Source organism: Branchiostoma floridae, chromosome 9, assembly GCF_000003815.2.
Source record: "Branchiostoma floridae strain S238N-H82 chromosome 9, Bfl_VNyyK, whole genome shotgun sequence".
In the NCBI taxonomy this organism is placed as follows: Eukaryota; Metazoa; Chordata; class Leptocardii; order Amphioxiformes; family Branchiostomatidae; genus Branchiostoma; species Branchiostoma floridae.
In genome coordinates this window covers 23282454-23303647 of record NC_049987.1, presented here as the reverse complement: position 1 = coordinate 23303647, position 21194 = coordinate 23282454, and the positions used below count along the sequence as shown (strand labels likewise).

At 45.2% G+C, this 21194-nt stretch overlaps 2 protein-coding genes across 2 annotated transcripts; both read left to right on the top strand.

Moving 5' to 3' along the window:
• Positions 1-796: 796 nt before the first annotated feature.
• Positions 797-20643, top strand: LOC118422350 (putative neural-cadherin 2). The gene is made up of 13 exons (XM_035829869.1): positions 797-863; positions 987-1234; positions 1607-1831; positions 2643-2887; positions 3593-3686; positions 14222-14369; positions 15022-15208; positions 16378-16616; positions 16976-17026; positions 17196-17447; positions 18489-18581; positions 19457-19662; positions 20371-20643. The coding sequence occupies exons 1-13, from the start codon at positions 797-799 to the stop codon at positions 20641-20643; spliced, it is 2328 nt and encodes a 775-aa protein (XP_035685762.1).
• On the top strand, positions 8529-12288 carry LOC118423577. The gene is made up of 2 exons (XM_035831783.1): positions 8529-9170; positions 11267-12288. The coding sequence occupies exons 1-2, from the start codon at positions 8943-8945 to the stop codon at positions 12215-12217; spliced, it is 1179 nt and encodes a 392-aa protein (XP_035687676.1). The 5' UTR covers positions 8529-8942; the 3' UTR covers positions 12218-12288.
• Positions 20644-21194: the final 551 nt, after the last annotated feature.

Below are 21194 nucleotides of genomic sequence, written 5' to 3'. Positions count from 1 at the left end.
TTGAACATTTAAATTGTAAGTAACTTTAAACTGCCAGAGTTTCAGCCCAATAAAACACTCTCAGCGCCAGGGTATGAACAGACTGACCAGACAGACGAAAATAAATCCTCGAACAAAGTTCAATCGTATCTTCCGGGTCTGGCAGGAAGTTGTTAAACTAAAATAAGAATAGGCTCGATGGTTGATTGCATACAAAGTAAAACAGTTTAACAGTTTTACAGCTTGAAGAAAACAAACGCTCCTACAGTACCTGCACCTGCTTGATAATTATTAAATCGTATGCCCTACTTGAATAAAAAAGTTCATTGCAATAATAAATGTACCCACATCACAAGGAGCTTATACTTTTTAAAACTTACACCTAGTTATCGTACTGAAAATTGTTAATGACATTACATGAAGTCATTCAACAATTTTCAGTCATGATGAAAATTTTCTGAATGGAAGGTGTGATTATTGTCATTTTCTGAAAAATAGAAGCAAGCTCTGTTTTTACCTGGAGTCAATTCACAATACCAGTCCACTTTGGGGGATAATGTACTGTTAAGAGGATGTTCCATTTTTGCGCAGGGGTGATTTGGAACAGTCCAATGTTGCGTGGGAAGGGGTATGGCTGAAATATGCTGTATTTGCTCTTAAGCAAATGTCGGCCTTTCTAGTTGGATGTTGTAATAAAGACCCATATATCACAGCAATTTTACTTAATCATATAGTCAGGTTCTTCAAACACAATCGAGATAGTACTTACCCCCAACGTTTCGGTGTCTGTCAGACACCATCACGAGCGTTAGAATTGATGGATCTGCTTCTCGCTGCTACTTATACCCAATGTAATTGGCGCTGCAGCAGTGAGAATGCTGAACGTAAGAACGTTGGACGTAATTGATATCTCCGACGGTTGTGTTTGAAGATGCTTACTATATGAATACCTTACCAACCTGATGAAACTATTAATAGCTATTTTACTTTTTTCTTTCTTTTTGCAGTTTTCTTCTTCGCCTATTTCAAGGCTGTGTCATGCCAAAGGTTCGTGGACAAAGGCGGGTATCTGCTGTGGAACGCGGACAGAAACATCCTGGACAGGGCTGAAGACAGACTGGAGTTCAGCTTCCGCTACTGTAACGACAGGGGACTGATCATCTATCAACAGGGGGAGGGAGGGAGTTACTTCGCGCTGGGTGTGACGGAAGGGAGGCTGTACATTGAGGCGTCCATTGAGGACAGGGTCGTGGAGGTAAACATATCTTTCATTAATTTTTTTTTTAATAGCAATTTTTTAAAGTTACAACCACATATACATGTATTGACAGACTACCTAATCTCCAAGCAGATCCTACGGTAGCATAAGATAGATAGGATATGAGAGTTTTCTTTTACACAGCCAGTTAATCTCACCTTAGCTGAATTTTCTATGCCTGTCATACATCATCCTCAGAGCTTCTAACTGTTAGAATGCTTTGCTGTATTTGTGTTAATGTTCTTTTGTATTTTCAGTTTGTTTCTGATGACGACACGAAAATAAGCGTGTTTAGCTTCAGTGTGTCGACATCCCGTTATGCATTTATTTAAATGTTGCAATAAATAAAACAAAAAATCTCTTGTCCAGATTTTTATCGGTGAGTCGACCCAGGACGTGGTCCTGAAGAACCAGACGCACGAAGTGATCATCACGGGTTTGCGGGGGCTGGACTCGGACATGAGAGTCACTATCAACGGCACGGAGTACCCGCCTCAGATCCTCACCGTCGTGTCCGTGGAACTCAGCTTCTCTAGTGTTGCCATGAGGGGGCCGACTCTGGTGGGAGGGTACAAGAACATCTTCGATCTCAGGGTGGGTATTGAGTTCCCTGTGTTAGCATTTTTGGTGTATCATAAACTTGCTGACGATGGTGTCGGAGGAGTTAAGCTTCTCTAGTCCTGTCATGAGGGGACAGACTCTGGTGGGAGGGTACAAGGACAACTTCGATCTCAGGGTGGGTATCAATTTCCTTGTGTTTTCACAGCCTTGATAAGTTGCTGACGGCTGTGTCGAGTTTAACTTCTCTAGTTCATTTATTGGGAGGATACAAGACCATCTTTGATCTGAGGGTGAGAATGGTGGAAAAATGTCAGTGATGTCATTTTTATTAATTTACGACAACCCAGTCCCCGGTCTTTGTCTGACCTCACACGTGGTCACCGCGTGTCCGTCCCTGCCTATTCACACTTCCGCCCACCGACACCAGGGCTCTCATTCTGTTTTTCGTCCGCGGGAAGCGAGGCGCACGGAGACTCGCTCCCCGGTTTTCGTGTATATCACACTCTTCTAGGCTGTGTTACACTATATTTGGCTTTTATGATCGTGTTTCCAACTTTCCAAGACACCTTTGAGCCACAACTGTAGTCACTTGTCCACAAGGTCACATGCCCGAACTAGTCAGTCATTCGTCACCACGAAAGCCTTTATATTACACCCCGGCCCGGCAGCTTTCGATATGAGTGTTCAGGACCGCGTGATAACTTTCCGTATTACACGGGCTTCCATCGAATTAATCAAACGCACTCCGCGCACACCCACTGCGGCTCGGTCGAAAATTCGAATATGGAGTTCGAACGTTCGAATTGCTGTTGTTGTTACAATTCACGTTTTCCCATTTCCGCAGCTGAATACCCAGCGCCTGAAAGCCTACCCTATCGCGTGTATCTTCTACATCCGTACCGGTGCGGGCGAGGACCTCGAGCCTGTTCCCCTGACATCGGCAGACGAGACCCAGGGAGTCCTCGACACCTGCACCGTCTGCCCACAGCCTTCCACCATCTCCATGACGACGCTGACGTCATACATAGAGATGCAGATCGACAAGCAACCGACCACAAGTACCGTCATCAACTTCCGGTTCAGGACAAAGTCAGTACTGTTTTCCAACTTTATATGATAAGTATTCCGTTTCAGTTGCAGGGTATATCTTTATAGGGAGGGGTTGCTAGCTCTTCGCCTTTAATGTGATCAAGACACATCCAAGGGATAACCAAGGGACCCAATTTACGTCCCTTTCCGAAAGACGGGTGCAGCCCCAACCAAGATGACCTACCCAGGGCATCCTCCTAACGCCCGGTCCCCCGTGACGGCATTAGCCTATGGGGCCCTGCTATCTCATGCCCTATCAGTGGTTATTATGATTGTCGCCACAAACCAGCTGTCAACCAATCAGAGAATAGGCTTTTCTTGGGCTTTTTGTTGTCGCAAGCTGTCTCGCAAAGGCCGCTGGGAAGCTATCAGCCAATCATGTTACGTATTACATGGCTTCATCCTCCTACGCCCGATCTCCAAACGGCTGACTGCCCATAAGGGCAAACTCATTAATATTTATAAGTAGGGCGGTCCCTAACTGGTCTGAGTACACAAGTTAGCAGAGGTAAACACAAGTAGGTTTGACACGACTGTGGTCCCTCTGCGTAGGAGAATGACCCAGGGTTGAACCAGGGTCTCCCACTTTTCTTTCTATGGTCTTACAATAACATACAACTGACAAGTCTTGATTTAACTTTCATTATCTGAAAGATGACAAAAATAGGCTAATCTGTAAGTGCCATTTAATTTGACTTGTTGCAGAGCTCTTAACGGCTTGTTGCTGTATTTCGGAGGACCTGCGTACCTCGCAGTATACTTGAGAAACGGTGCACTTGTGCTGAGACTGAACACAAAGGTAAGTAACGAGTTTGTCTGCAAACTGTTATCGTTCTGATGCAAATTGAACTATAATTTTAAACACACAAATTTAACCTACCAAGAATTTTTTTGTAACTCATTGTCAAGGAATGATCAATCCAACTATAATTTTGGTAGGTTTTGTAGCTCATACATGTACATGTATAACGTTAATGGTTGCGTACGCAATTCATGGCATGTATTTTGCATAATTGTCAGTATGATATGATGTATATTTAATACTCTCACCGCCATTAATTATGACACAGTAACATCTGGGTCTGATCGTTTGCCTGGGCTCACACGTGCGTATACATTTAAGTCCGTATGAGGCAAGTCTACGAAAACCTCGCCTTCCGCACTGGTGTTCTAGTGCTGATTCAATTGTCTGAACGGCCTCAGCACTGGTTTTCCAGTGCTGAAATTCTTTCAGCACTCGTTTTCCAGTGCTGATCGGCCTTGTTCGAGTGCTGAAACTCCCTCAGCACTGGTTTTCCAGTGCTGAAATTCAGCACTCGTTTTCCAGTGCTGAATGTTCGTCTGCACTCGGTTTCCAGTGCTGAAGGCGGCGTTTCGAGTGCTGAGAGCGCGTCAGCACAGGTTTTCCAGTGCTGACGAACATGCAGCACTGGAAATCCAGTGCTGACGCCATCTACAGCACTGGGTTCAAGTGCTTAAAAAGGAGGGCGAGGTTTTCGTAGTTTTGCCCGTATGAGGTGCGTATGGAGTTCTTAGCCTCTACCAGGTTCCACGGGCCGCTGGAAAAATAATGGAAATTACACTAAAATAGCCAAATAACATGTCAGAGGAGTTAGCTTGTCGCAAACCAACCATACTCCTCGGCAGCTCACTCTTCCGGCATGTTATGTGTCTATAACGTTACTTGTGCAATTTGTATCTGTGGAGATGTCGGGGGGGGGGGGGGGGATCTAGAACGTAGGGGGCCGGACACCCATAGCGCTTGCATTCATAAACATATAGCGCGATTTTCCAAATGGCGTTATATGCTAATGAGCCTTCCCGAATGGTCCGGACCTTTCGGGAGAAATTTTCCCGATATCGTAATGGCGATATAGTAGTTCCATCTAGACGATGAAAAAAAGCTGTCGGCGAATGGTTGTAGGCTCGCCGATATCGGGAAAAACTGTGTAGATCGTGCCTTTTGATGTTCATACTGACCTCATACGGACTTAAAGGGGCATTCCACTCCAGATGGGGGTGGTGTTTTCCAATAGATAATGTGTCAATGAATAAATAATCAGCCGAATTTTGTGGAATTCACCTTGGGATGAATTGCGCGATGTGTGTTTTGTAAAACAATATGACACTCACTAAACCCATGCAGACCCTCCCCATGCATTCCCTATACGCATAGACACTTTGTTTATCGTGCATATTTTCGGAATAAATGAAGATCGCTAAGCACACCGAGAAGGCAAATTGTTCACATGTTCGTATGTCGAGTGGCTAGGTTAGCGAACGCAAGGTCGAGAGGTCACGGTTTAGATAACTGGCATTCCTGGCAAGACTTTGGGTACTTGGGAATGCACTTAACACGACTTTCCTCTTCAGTTGGGAAGTTAAAAGGCTGTGGAATGTGAGGGATTGGCTCCGCCTTCCAGTACCAAACATTGGACACACTGCCAATATAGCCCTATAGTTACCTTTACATATAAAGCTGATAGCAGGATACCATTTTAATGTAGAGAGTAGTAGTAGGGAGAATAAAAGTAACATAATGGCACTACAGTTGGAACGTAAAAGCTAATGGGCCATTTAAGTGACAAATCCACACTATGTAAAGTACAGGTAATACCCTTTCCCAACTTAACACCGCCTCCTATCTTAAGGCTTTTAGACGCCATCAGCGTTGAAATTTTGCTAAAACGTGTACTTGAATTCACCAGTATGGAATGTGAGAAAAGCCATTGGTTCCGAATACATAGTTTAAAAATCGCTCATTTTGTAGTGGAGAAACTATCTCTCGATTCAGTATGAGGTGCGCAATCAGGGCCGGCATCACATTGTGTTACAGATCTTCTCGCTGTCAAGGACAAGGTGGTATCTCACTGTACCTGGGGCACCTGTGCGGCACTACGGGGATCCAAAGATTACTCAACGAATATCAGAAATAAAGAACGATTTTCTTACGTTTTGTGTTTCTTGTCTTCTAAGTCATACTTTTACGTATTACGCAATGTCTAAATTATAAAAAATCCGCGCAAATAACAGAACAGTGTCGCAGTGAACGAACCCCGCAGTGCCACACCAGTGCCCCAAGTGCGGTGAAATACCACCTTCACTATGGCAATCAGTCATCACAGCCATGGTAATAGACGGTTCTCAGTCTGACAACAATCATAATGCTAGCGCATATGCATATTATGCCATATACCAGTCGGATCTATACAGGATGTTACGCCAAGTACTCAAGTAACTGAGAATTGAATACTGTAGATGTATTTAAGTTTGCGGAGATTTAATTTCGCGGTAGCAGGAAAATGGACTTTTCGCGGTGGTTTTAATTTCGCGGTAGAACCATGCACTGTAGTCTCTTACTGTTATGGAAAAATTTTCGCGGTGGTTTTAAATTCGCGGTGAAACGGCCGCCGCGAAAACCGCGAACATTAATCCACCGCGAAAGTTTCTCCATTTACAGTATGATTTTGGAAACGGTCAGACGTTACATCCGTTGTCTTCCGTCAGTGACACCCATGCTATTTGGCGCACCTTATTACCTGGATGTCTAAAATCCATCGACGTATATAGGATGTTCCCAATGTGTTGTCCATCAAGCTTCTTGTGGCCCGACCAGTGAAAGGGCTGATAAGGTTTGATTTAGCCAGGCTGACCGATGTGTTCTAAGTGTTCCGCTTAGAATTAAAAGTCTGTGTGAGGTGATGGCTTAGCTTCAAATGATGGCCTATGGAGATTCAAGATGAAAAAAAAAAACTCGAGCACAAACTGAGGAATAAATTGATCAAGAAAGCACTCTGTGGCCTTACATATACATGGATGCCATATAGTCTTACGCAGTAGATCCTATGTGGAGGGAGAACGATTGTAACTTTCTGGAACAAGTTACCCTGGGAGCCAGACAGGACCGGGTAGCTAGCGAGTTTTGTTCGGGGACCCAAGGCAGTCAGCCCGCAGATCTCACATTAGTGCTCCGGGGGAGTTTAAGCCTGAAGGAGTTATCGCTACCCTTTCCGTCTGGTGTCTCCTGCCATGCAGAGCTTCCAAGAGGGGCTGGTCAGTGCTGTGATTAGTGACCCCACCACCCAGCATGTCACCCCCACCCTGCCCAGTGCAAGACCTTATTGGCTACAGTTGATTTCAACTAAAGTCAACATGGAACAATCCCACCTCTGTTTTGAAGGGCCAGGCCTACACAAAAATACTTCCCACACTTTGGATGCTGTAAATTTGTAAAATGATGATGATTTGTACAATTGCAAAGTAAACATAGTCATTTCCCCAGCAGTTGTGGTTTGAAATGTTCACATGTGGATTGTGATGCCCTATCAGACCCAGTATGCTGCTGTGCTGGGATTAGAGGTAATTAGTGCCAGGCCAATAGTGGCTCTTGCTCTCTATAGAGAGCGAGGGACCTGGCAGCAAGAGAGGAGGCACCAGACGGGAGAAGGGTAGATAAACTGTCCTAGCTGCCCGATCCCGGCTGGCTCCCAGGGTAGGAACAAGTAAGCCACCTGGCAGACAGTCCTTCGTGATGGTACAAGACGTTTGAACATATCAGCTGCTAGTATAGTTGAAGAATGGCTTTCACACTGTTCAGCGGCAACTCTGTGTAAACATATAACGACCAAGGATTGTACACAGTGGATGTAGCAAGGAGCAAAGGTCCAACGTAGCGCCGGTCAAGAGTCCAACGTGTTGTGGATATTGTTTTAGACAGTAAGATTTAAGTCTTTGTACTTTTTGAACTTACAAGCAACTGCTAGCCGAAGAGCGGTTTTCACAACGTTTAACGGCAACTCGATACAAACAGACAACCAAAGATTGGGGACTCTATGTATGGCAGGGCAATCTTTACTAAGGACCAAGGGTCCAGTGTATTATCATGTAACACCGGTCAAGGATCAAGAGTCTAGAGTCAGGAGACAAGTCGGTACTGGGCACGGGATTGAACACGCGCCCATGTGGGTGACGCAAATGAGCGGGTAGGCGCCAGGTACGGACCGGTACTTGCATTCAGGTGACACAAATAATCAAGTCTCCAGGTACCGAATAGTACCCATATGCTCACATGATCAGAGCCATGAACAAAGATCGTAATAAACAGGGTATATAAAGGCCTTTTGTGGCTACATCTGTATCTGTGAGCAGGCGGAAAGCGTCCGAGGACAGACCCTGACGTTCAACAAAGACAGAGGTTTGGTGAAGGTACGTCGTCTAGCTATTGGTGGAAGCGTTATTCTAACACATTTCCGAAGTAGCTCGTACCTTGCTGGAAATGAATAGAGTGAATGATGACACTAACGTTACAGATACAGTCATTGCCAAATGATTGTAGTTCCAGATGGATTTAACTTCTTATAACTAAACTGACCATGCCTTGTTTCTAAGGTGTTACCATGAGTGTTATGTTAACATTTGTACTTTGTAGAGTTTGTCCTGCACGTTAAGGTGGTATCACACTGATCTTGGGGCACCGGTGCGGCACTGCCCGGTTCGAAAGATTACTCAAGGAATTTCAGTATGAATTTTCTTACGTTTTGTGTATTTTGTTGTCTTTTAATACTTGTACGTATAACGCAATTCTAAATTATAAAAAAAAAGCGACAAAAATAACACAACAGTGCCAGAGTGAACGAACCCCGCAGTGGCGCCCCAAGTGCAGCGAGATACCACCTTAAGTTCCGTTCCCCTTTGATGCTGTTCAATGGTTAATTGGTTCCAATGAAATGAAGTCATGCTATTGTGTGAATGTTCACGTTGTTCTTCTTCTTGTTCTTCTTGTTCTTGCTATGGTACTGGGCAACACCCCTAGTTTGTTGGGGCAAACCACCCAGGGCGTAGTGCTGTTGTTTTATTGGCTGTTCCTCAGATGTTGTAATACCTGTTCCTTAAACTTAACGGGGTTAGCTTGAAGGGTGGTAGAGTATGATAAGTATTCCAATCGATAGTAGTTCTTGGGAAAAATGAATATTTGAGACAGTCTTTATTAGTCTTAATGGGTTTGTATGAATTTGGATAATTATTTGGATGTTGTTGTCCATTGCAGGAAAAGAAGATGCGGTCCCTCCTCCTCCTCCTTTGCGCCCTGACTGTGGGCACACTTGCCCTGACTCCCGCGGAGATCCGGGAGTTCAAGGTCCGTGACGTTGTGGAACACAACACGGGTCTGAAGGGGGTCGTTACCGTGACTGAGGGTACTGACACCATCACGATCGTCAGCAATGCTATTCCCGACCACGCCACGCCAACCTACCCCAGACCAGGGAACTACTTCCCAATCGTGGTAAGAGCACAGACACTCCCCTAGAAGTTGAAGGTGGTATCTCACTGCACTTGCGGCACCGGGGCCACACTGTGGGGTTCGAAAGACACCCAACGAATTTCAGAGATAAAGAAAACGAATTTTCTTACGTTTTGTGTATTTTGTTGTCTTCTAAGTCATACTTTTACGTATTACGAAATATCTAAATGATAAAAAAATTGGCGTAAATAACAACAGTGCCGCAGTGAATGAACCAAGCAGTGCCGCACCGGTGCCCCAAGTGCAGTGAGATACCACAGATTGGGTACATGTGTTAGAAATAACTGTACATGACTCAAGACATATAGTTAAGAAGGGAGGGCAATGCAGAGCTATGTTTTCTACTCGTTGCCTCTAGCTGAATATTGTTACCTTGAAAGACTTGAAAGACTGAAGGGAGTTTGATAATCACTTCACATTATGTTTGTGAGCAATTCTGTAACAGGGCGGTTGTATAGATCTGTGTTGAATGAAAAATGATTTATTTGATTTTCTAGCTATGAGTCGAAAAGGTTATGGAATGTATTTTTGATTCATCTAGAAAACGCTTTCAGGAGCTCGAACACGACATTCCTGGGTAACGCGAACACAGCAAATACAGCATATTTCAGCCATCTCTCTCCCCATGCAACAACAGACTATTCCAAAATCTCCCATGCGCAAAAATGGAACACTTTTGTTTAAAAGTCACTTCTACTAATGACACTTTAGCCCCAAAATGAATCTTACAACTTCCCAGTGCAAGGACTCTTCCAGTGCACCCCATGTGAATTTGCACAATAGACCAGTCCAGAAATACCAGTACTCCCACTGAAAACATGGCCTTTTGATTAAGCAACCCAGTCCAAAGTTGAACTGAGCAAAAAAGGCATGAAAGGTAAAATAGACCAGTCCAAAAACACTTCCGCTAAAAATGGAATATTGAATCATCACCCATGTAAAACTAAATTTGAAAACACCCCCCTCCGTGAAGAATGGACTCTTCTTGCGATACCCCTATGTAAAGTGGTGCAGTCCAAAAATACATCCGCTAAAATTGGAATTAAACGTAATCACCAAAGTCCCAAATTGGATTTTAAAAATCCCCACTCCATGTAAGAATGGACTCTTCCAGCACACCCTATATAAAATTGCAAAATAGACCAGTCAAAAAATAACCACACTGAAACACTTTGACATAATCACCAAAGTCCAAAAACGAATTAAAAAAAATGCCCTCCGCCATGCAAGAATGGACTCTTCCAGTACACCCCATGTAAAATTGCAAAATATATAGACCAGTTCAAAAATACTCCCTCTGAGAGACTTTATATAATCAACAGTCCAAATATGAATTTTAAAAAAATGTACCCCTCCGTGCCAGAATGGACTCTTCCAGATAACACCAGGCTCACTGATTGGCTACCAAATCCCCAAATTGCAAAAAATGGCAAAAAAATGGCAAAATTAGGCATTTTGTTGTACCGTATGCCATAACTGTTATTGGAGTTTTGTGGGCATATGATTAAGGCACCTCTGTACCAAATTCGAGGTCATTCGGCTGTAATACCAGGGTACAGGGGGCCAAAATGTACATAAAAATTGCAAAAAAACATGAATAAAATAATTTTAAAGGCAGATATGAAAGAAAGAAAGAAAGAAAGAAAGAAAGAAAGAGAAAGAAAGAAAGAGAAAGAAAGAAGAAAAAACATTACGAATACAATATATTTCACCATACCTATGGTATGGCTGAAATATAAATACTGCAATCATGTATATCAAATAGTACTTGACCCGGGGCAGAGCTCGATCCATAGCTGCCGAGCAACGTTTGACGATCAATTATTTTATTTAATCTTGGAAAATCTTAGGTTCAAGCTGTACATAGCTACAATGACTATGGGAGTCACTTACCACCATTGAAATATAGAAGTTATCAAGTAAAACGTTTGACTTTGAATTCCTTTGGATCACTTAATGTGGTGCAGTCCCAGTGGTTTGCAATAAACCTCTGTACGAATTATCATGCAGCGTCTAAGAAAATGTTCTGTTTGTGTCAATTTCTGGAAGATAAGTACGTTTATATCTTTTTTTTTCAGCCTCAAAATCTCCGGATCACCTTACCAAAGAACCCACAAGTGGCTAACCAGACAACATGCCTAAACATGGGTGCCGTGGGCGTGGCAATCAACGGCGTTCCCATCTACAACCCCTTCTCCCTTGAATGCCGTGATGCCAGCGTGTACGAAACCCTGGACCAATGTGACGGCCACCCCTCGCCACAGGGAGAGTACCATTACCACATCCACCCCGACTGCGTCTTCGACGGCACCAGCACTCACTCCCAGATCGTCGGCGTCGCCGCGGACGGCTTCGCGATCTACGGCCCGGTGGACGAGGACGGGATCGTTCTGACTAACGCCGACCTGGACGAGTGCCATGGCCGCATGAAGGATGGTGTGTACCGGTACCACGTCACCAACGAGTACCCCTACTTCATGGCGTGTTACAAGGGCGTCGTCAGGCCCGATAGTGGAGTAGACGATGGTCAGTTTCAGTGCATGTGCCCGATTTACCCCGATGGCACCAGCGACATAGAAAACTCCGACCCGTACCCATACCCTACCCCGCAAGATCTTCCACCAGATTTTCTCAACGACCTGCCCAATGACCTGCAGCTGCTCAATGGCCTGCAGCAGCTCCATGACCTGCATCAGCACAATGGCCTGCAGCAGCTTGCAACTTCTGTCAGGAGCGCACCACTCCAGGATAACCCAACTCAGCAGCATCAGCATCTGGGAGAAGGTGACACAGCACAGCCACAGTCGCTGCTGGAGGACACAGCACAGCCACAGCCGCTGACCCTGTACCAGATCTGGCAGCAGCACCAACCTACCTGCCAGGAGTGGCAGCTGCAGCAGTGGAAGAACTTCGAGCGGGCGTTCCAGCACTGGCAGCAGCAACAGCAATCGCTTCATCGGCCGGCTACTGCTCAGGATGCAGTCAAGAACACCCAGTTCCGACCACGGGCACCGTTCCCCTCTCAGTAACGTCATGCATGTTTGAATGAAGAGGAAGGACACATGTGTCATTAGTTTTGATTCCCTAGGACTAGTTCTATTTTGTTCTATTACTATTCTCTGCATTCCTTTTCTTGTAGTTTATAGTTGACCTTACAAAAGTCACTGTACTTTTTTGTCGTGTCAATAAAGCTTGCTATTCTTCAGCTATAGTTGACAGATACACGCAGATGGAATAAACAAACCTAAATAAAGAGCATTTGCAGTGGAATTAAAAAGCCTCTTTGTTGTCTTTGCAGATCTTCCTGTCGAGACATATCACATGTTGCTTCAGACAGGCAACAATACAGCATCTGATGCTCAATCCTTGGTAATTCCCAAAGGAAAACGCTCAAAGATGTATTTGGACAGCTCAGATATTAGGACATTTACTACCTGATATTGATTTCTTTCAAACTTTCCAGTCTGAAACGCACAGATTTAGTCCACTCTGTATGCGAATAGTGCTGCACCGATACGGACACCATTTTTCTTTCTAAAGGTGATATCTCACTGCACTTGGGGCACCGGCGCGGCACTGCGGGGTTCGTTCACAGCGGCACTGTTGCGGATGTTTGTTGCCATTGTTTAGAACTGATTTTAAAGTTTTGTAATTATATGTCTAGGACATTTGATACTTCAGAAATATTTCTAACAATGTTTCAACTTTATAAATATTTCCCTGGTCCTGTAAAACTTTGGAAATATTCATGGTGTGGAATTGGATACTTCTAATGGTTTCTAAATAATGATAACAGCATTCTACCATTATTCACCATTTTCTACCATTTTCTGTAAATGGTTCAGGGTGCTGGGAAGATAGCAATTCACACATCCTTGCAAAGTATGGTTGGGTGCCATGCAACAATGGACCACCACAAAGGATCCACCAGTGCCCAGCTGTGAAATCTAAAAATATACAGAGGCTGCAATATGGCTTACTTTTATGGGGGCAATAAACTAATTTTACCATTTGGCAAAGTTTACAAATATTTGTATATATTTGTAAATGTCAAAGAATCACACAGAGCTTTCACAATTATTCTAAATAAAGATATTTTTGTACAGTTACTTTCAAAATGTTTCTAAAATATTCAAATATTCAAAAAAATTAATTATTGTGGCTTCGATATTCTTTTATTGAAAATAATTCAGACTTATTACAAACATCACCTAAAAACCCTCATGGTGTCTTGGAATGGACTCTATTACGTAAAAGTAAGACAACAAAATACACAAAACGTAAGAAAAGTCGTTCTTTATCTCTGAAATCCGTTGAGTAATCTTTCGATCTTTCGAAACCCGTAGTGCCGCTACGGTGCCCAAGTGCAGTGAGATACCGCCTTTTGCAGTGATTGTGAGAAGAACGATTGTCAATTGTCTTATGTGGAGCCGAATTGCCGAGTGACTAGATTAGTGAACTACATATCAACAATACAGAAATGATTTTTTTCGGCAATCTGCAGAACCTGCTAGGCAATACTCTTGACTTCAATAGTTTATCCGAATCAGCCCGTATCCATCTACTATCAAGGGGTTCACCTTTCCTGTCACATTCACAAACTGCAGCATCTTACCGTTAACCCAGTTATATATTGTACATACGAAACGTTTTGCAACTACCTTGTAACCTGACTTATATGTAAATAGCTGTGAACTGTTTGTTTGATATTGTTATTTATATGTTCTTGTCAGTTATCTTTTTTTTGGAGAGGTAATGTGAATATTAGCGTACTGCTAGAGTGTATTACCTCTCTGTCCTGTTTTGTACTTTGATGTTGAATAAATAAAATAAAAAAAGGTCGAGAGGTCACGGTTTAGATAACTGGCATTCCTGGCAAGACTTTGGGTACTTGGGAAATGCACTTAAAACCTTTAAGTTGGGAAGTTAAAGGCTGTGAAATGAGAGGGATTGGCTCCGCCTTCCAGTACCAAACATTTGCACACTGCCAATATAGCCGCAAATTTGAACCAACCTTTATTTTCTGTACCCAGGGAAGCGGCGTGGACGCGGTCCGGCAGTCCACACGGCAGGCTCCGTTCAACGACGGGGAATGGCAGGAGATTACGATACGCAGGGAGAATAACGTGGCTACCATGTACAGTCTGGCGGGGGATGTGCTCGCACGGGTGGAGTTCGTGGGTAAGTGGGCGGATTGAGTGAGTGAGTGAGTGAGTGAGTGAGTGAGTGAGTGAGTGAGTGAGTGAGTGAGTGAGTGAGTGAGCGAATGGCAGGAGATTACTATACGCAGGGAGAATAACGTGGCCACCATGTACAGTCTGGCGGGGGACGTGCTCGCACGGGTGGAGTTCGTGGGTAAGCATTGTGGTTTTATCTAACTGTTTAGAATTTTTTTACGGAATGTTATGATTTTGAAGTTCTAAAAGTTGATAGAGCCACTACGACGAAGACATAAACACACACACACACACACGTACAGAGAAAAAGTGTGTGTGTGTGTGTGTGTGTGCGTGTGTGTGTGTATGTGTGTGTGTGTGTGTGTGTGTGTGTGTGTGTGATAGGGGGGTGAGAGAGAGAGGGAGGTAGACAACTCGGAGACTAAAACAGACAGATAGCCAGCCAGTCAACCATCCAGTCGACCAGACAGACAGAGACAGACAGACAGACAGACTCAATCATGTGTTTACCACGTTCCTTTCCCCCAGGTGAAAGCTCTGACACAGCGCACGTGCTGAACGCGCAGTCACTGTTTGTGGGCGGCGTGGAGGACCCGCGTGGCCTGCCGTCTGACATGAGGCTCCTGATATAACTATTCCTTTACTACGTTACTCAGGTGAAAGCTCTGACACGGCGCACGTGCTGAACGCGCAGTCGCTGTTTGTGGGCGGCGTGGAGGACCCGCGTGGCCTACCAACTGACATGAGAACGTCGTTCCGCGGCTGTCTGGACGATCTGCGCTTCACCGTGCTGCAGGACGCACCACTGCCTTACGAGTTCCAGAGGCAGAACGTAGGCTTCAGGTACGTGTGTGTGAGTGTGTGTGTGTGTGTGGGGGGGGGGGGGGGTGCGTGTGTGTGTGCGTGCGTGTGTGTGTGTATGTGCGTGTGCGCGCGCGCGTGTGTGATGACCTGCGCTTCACCGTGCTGGAGGATGCACTACTACCGTACGAGTTCCAGAGGCAGAACGTGGGCTTCAGGTACGTGTGTGTGTGTGTGTGTGTGTGTGTGTGTGTGTGTGTGTGTGTGTGCTCGTGTGTGTATGTGTGTGTGTTTGTGTGGTGTGCGTGTGCGTCTCTGTGTAAGTGCGTGTGTCTATGTGAGTGTGTGTTTGTGTGGTGTGCGTGCGCGTCTCTGTGTGCGTGCGTGTGCGTGTGTGTGTGTATGTTTATATGTTTGTGTATATGTGTTCTTGAACGTGTGTCATTAAGTCTAGAAAGCGGCTTCCAAACGCAAAACCTTTTGGACCGCATACATGGTTTACGTTTGGCACCATACTGTTAGCAGCGACACCTAGCTGCAGTGTGGAATAATACCAGTTAGCATTACCTTGAGAAAACTGACACGTTGTCACCGAAAGGTCGGCCATGTTTCTCTGTTCGTCTGCATGTCTAACCAGACTACTGAATAAAAGAATCATGTTATCTAGTGAGTCTCTGACTGATGAAGTAATTCGCGCACGTTCAGTGTACTCTCAATGCACATCTACTAGTGGACTTTTCGTCTCGTACATTGACTGTACCTCTGTTGGCCTTGCCCCCCACAGGGATATAGAGTTCAACTGCATGTCTAACCAGACATGTCCTACTTGTGCCGACGAAAATGTCGACTGTGATTCTGTGTCTTGGTTGTAAAGAAATGACCTTTTTATCCAGTGATTCTCAAAGCTGATTAAATTCAAAACGTTCAGTGTACTCTAAATGCATATCTACAACTAGACTCATATATGATACTAGTCATACCGACCAATCTCCAAGCAGATCCTATGGAAGCATAACATAGTATTAAAAGATAGCAGAGGAGTGAAGCCGACCTAGGAGTAGTGTGTATGCGACGGGAGGTGCCCGTCTGACTCCCTCTGGCCGGTTATACTCCTTAAGCAGCTTTGATACTATTATATGGCACCGTGGGGTCTGCTTGGAGAATACTAGTAATACCGACCACCTTGTTCCTCTGTTCGTCTTTCTCCACAGGGACATAGAGTTCAGCTGCATGCACAACCAGACGTGTGAGTCCTACCCGTGCCGACCGGACCGCGGCGAGGCGTGTGACGTAGGCGTGTGCGAGTGCGCGGAGGGATACGGGACCGTGAACCCTGACCCCCTGACGTGTGAGAACATCGACGAGTGCGAGCCCGAACCCTGTCAGAATGGCGCCACCTGCACCGATCTGATCGCGGACTACAACTGCGCCTGTACCGAACAGTACAAGGGTATGTTTGTTTGTACCTTTATTACCTTTGCCAGAATGGCTAAGGTTATGTTTTAGGATTGTGCGTCCGTTTGTCCTTCCGTCCGTGAACAGTATAACTCGAGAAGACTTCGATGGATGCTGATGATATATGGTAGGTGAGTAGGTCCCTCTTGTAACGCTAGTTCACCTTTATCCACAGGGTAACCTATAACCGTTGAGTCTAAAACAGGGATATCAAGTCGACAGACGGCGGTTAAAAACTTCCTGAATTTTGCAATTTGGAACCACAGTTCGTCGACTTGATAAAAGCACCCTGTTTGGATATAGGTTACGGCAAGGATAAAGGTTAACCAGCGTTATATGCAAATCTTGTAACAGGTAAGAACTGCATGTTGGACAGGAACTGCTACTACTACCCGTATTATAACGGCAAATAAAGGTTACCCCACGGATAAAGATTAACTAGCGTTTTACGTCACTCTAATCACGGGTAAGAACTGCACACTGGTCAGGAACTGCTACTACTACCCGTGTTATAACGGCGGATATAGATTATGGCACGGAGGTTAACTAGCGTTATATGTCTCTCTTGTAACAGGCAAGAACTGCACACTGGACAGGAACTGCTACTACTACCCGTGTTATAACGGAGGCACCTGCCTGGAGATGGACACCCCCACGCGAAATGAGACCGGCCGGAACTGCACATGCGCACATGGCTTCATGGCTGACGACTGCAGTGTGGTGGACTACTGTGCTGACAACCCGTGCGGAGTCGGCGTCTGTAACAATTACGTCTCCGGGTACAACTGCACCTGTCCGGACGATCCCGGAGAGATTGTCAAGGACCGTAAGCAACTTACAAATTTATAAGTTCTCCAAAATACAATTACCTCTTCAGAACGCTTCCAAATCTTATTTTACCTTTAGTTTGTTTCTTGTCGTCCAGATCTCAACTGCCACGCTCGTCATCGCTCTCTTGTACACAAGTAAATATCGTTACATTCTTCAAGAAAACGTCTTAAAACTTAATAACAATTTGTGTTTCTGGCCGGCCCCTGGCTGTACGGAGCCCCATCCAGATTTTATTAGTCTCTTCTACACTAGTAAAGATTGTTACCTTCTTCAAGAAAACTTAGAAAATGTCTTAAAAGTTTGTGTTTCTCTCTCAGGTCAGTTACAACAAATTTTCATCAATCAATGACTGTTTTTGAAAAGGGATAACCATACCTCCCAAATTTTCGATGTCTACCAGTACATCATCGTCAGGGGAATGACCTAATCTCAGTTCTCGCGAGAGAACACGAGACTTGGGCTTGCGTGGATCATCTGCCCCCTCCCCCCGCCTCCTTGCGGAGAAGGGGTAGGTAGCACTTGGGCAGCTCCCAACCCTCAGTCCTGTTCAACTTCGCAGCCTCTAGTTGAATGTGGATGGCCTCCTTAATCTTTCTATGTGCATTGCGTGTTTCTAAGTCAATAATGTCTATGTTGTCCGAGATGGGCTTGGTAGTGACCAAGTGACGTGATTTGAGGTGGTGTTGGCTAATCGCAGATTTGCCGTCCAGGCGATCTAGGGACTTTTGGTGTTTGGTAGTCCGTTCCCCTAGCGATCTTTCCGTTTCTCCCACATACGTCTCACCACACTCTTCACATGCAAACTTATATATGACGCCACACTTCTCACTGGGCAATAAAGGGTCTTTTGGTCTCACAAGGGCATTACGTAGGGCGAGAACTGAGATTCGGTCATTCCCCTGACGATGATGTACTGGTAGACATCGAAAATTTGGGAGGTATGTACTGTACCTTTTCAAAAACAGTCATTGATTGATGAAAATTTGTTGTAACTGTTTGCATACGTGGCTGATGAACCTCTTCAACGGTCTCTCAGGTCAGAACTGCGGTCCGCTGGCGGTGCGGAGCCCCATCCAGATCTCGCCCGCAGCGCTCGTCATCGTTCTCTTCGGAGTCGCCATCCTCATGGGTAAGTCTTGGTGCTTCCGATGAGAGTTAACTGTAGTCAAACCTTAAAGAACCCACCACACTTGTCCATTGTCAAGAGTTGGGGTTCGCACAGGTGTTGTTTGCTAGAACTGTCTTGCGTTCCATAGGCAAAGCCGGTCTTTAATTTTTTAACCTAATGAGTTTGCCCAACGCAAGACCCAGCTTCAATGCTATGGACTAATCTGGCAGCATCTCCTCTCCGTAAGCCTCTCGTTGTGTTCCCTTTTTTTTTATTCCCAGTGGTGGTGATAGTGTTCCTTGCGTTCCGGCGCTCGTACCTGAAGCGGAAGAGGGAAGCTTTGCTCGACTACCCCAAAAGTCTCGTCTATGAGACCTCGCGCGTGATAGGGTCCCCTGTGTTCCAAATACACTAATTTGGCGCGTTTAGTTAGTTATCGTGTTCCTTTTTTACTTACAGTGGTGGTGATAGTGTTCCTAGCGTTCCGCCGCTCCTACCTGAAGTGGAAGAGGGAGGCCCTGTTGGACTACCCCAAAAGTCCCGTCTACGAGGACTCGCGAGTGACAGTGTTCCTTTTTACTTACAGATTTTTTTTACCTTTTACCCACAGTGGTAGTGATAGTGTTCCTGGCGTTCCGCCGTTCCTACCTGAAGCGTAAGAGGGAGGCCCTGTTGGACTACCCCAAAAGTCCCGTCTACGAGGACTCGCGAGTGACAGTGTTCCTTTTTACTTACAGATTTTTTTTTACCTTTTACCCACAGTGGTAGTGATAGTGTTCCTTGCGTTCCGACGCTCCTACCTTAAGAGGAAGAGGGAGGCCCTGCTGGACTACCCCAAGAGTCCCGTGTACGAGGACTCACGAGTGATAGTGTTTTTTTTTACCTTTTACCCACAGTGGTAGTGATAGTGTTCCTTGCGTTCCGACGCTCCTACCTGAAGCGGAAGAGGGAAGCCCTGTTGGACTACCCCAAAAGCCCCGTGTACGAGGAGTCTCGCGAGAACGTGGTGGAGTACGGGGAGGAGGGGTACGGGGAGGAGGACCAGGACACGTTCGACGTCACCGTCATCCAGTCCGCGGGGGACACACTCAAACACCGCAAGGTGAGCGTGACGTCATAAAGTGGTAACCAAGGGCAACCGTTGCCATTTTGCATTTGATAGCATGCCATGCGTATCACACAAGAAGTCTCTTTAGGTTGTTCTGTTCGTGTAGAAAAATAGCTTATGGAAATAGGGACACATGTCCTACGTCATACGGTTTTCAGGCGACACTTTCAAACACCGCAAGGTGGGGGACGTAACCAAGGGTAACCGTTGTCAAGGGTAACCATATGATAGCATGCGTATCACACAAGAATTCTCTCTTTAGGCTGTAAATGTTGTGTTCGCGTAGAAAAATAGCTTATAGAAATAGTAACGTCTGTCCAACGTTATCCAGTCCGCAGGCGACACCTTCAAACACCGCAAGGTGAGAGTGACGTCATAGCCTGGTAACCAAGGGCAATCGTTGCCATGCTGCGATTCATAGAACTTGTACGATGTACGAAATAATGATGTTTCGATTTCGACTGACTTCGTACATGGGGCAGACCCTAATGTAGGAAGTGCGATGTACGAAGTTATGATGTATCGACAAAGGTATGGGTTTTGCTAACTTTGTACATGGGTACATGGGGCGGTTGTCTTCTCAAGTTAGCTCCTCGACTATGTTTGAGTGCTGTAAATTGCATTCTTTAAAGAAATAACAAGCTTTGGCGAACGTCAAGTACAAAGGCGAGGGTTCCTAAAGCCAAGTCTCTATATTTGCAGAAGTTCCCCGTGCTGTCGCCAGAGGACGCTGTTGAGGTGGCTGACTTCATCAGCAGTCGGCTGAGTGACGCAGACGTCGACACGAACGCCGGCGCGAGGGACGCCAAGATGTCCTTCGCTGACGAGGGAAGAGGCACGCCGGCGACGTCACTGAGCTCACTGAACTCCAGTAGTACGGAGGAGGAGCAGAGCTATGTGTACCTACAACGCTGGGGGCCACGGTTCTCTAGGTTATCTGATATGTTCAATGATGGCGATAGCGATAGTGACTAGGTCATACCGTCAAATAACAAAGAAAAAAAACTCAAGAAATGTACAAAATAAGGGGGGGAGCAGAAATTTTGAAAAATAACGTAAACGCTTTATACTTTTGTTGTTATATTCACTGAGTAGTGGACCAATCTAGGTGTTAACTTCTAAACTACCATGAGTTTAAAGAAGAAACCATCATGATTGTAAAGAAGTTGTCATAAAAAATCATTTATGTACAATTTCACTGTTGGACGCCGGCAACGTCTCTGAGTTAGCAGAACTCCAGTAGCACTGAGGAAGAACAGAGTTATGTGTACCTACAACGCTGGGGGCCGCGGTTCTCCAGGCTATCAGATATGTTTAATGATGGTGAGAGCGACAGCGACTAGGCCATACCGCCAAACAGAAGAAACATTCAAGCGATTAAAGCTCTAAGCTTCACTTTCATGTAAAATAGCGAAAAAAATTCTTCAGGAAAAATTGAAAAAGGAATAATGTCTACAACCTTCAGGAAATAACAACAGGGAACAAACATGACGACAAGATCATTGTACATTTTTCTTCTTGAATTG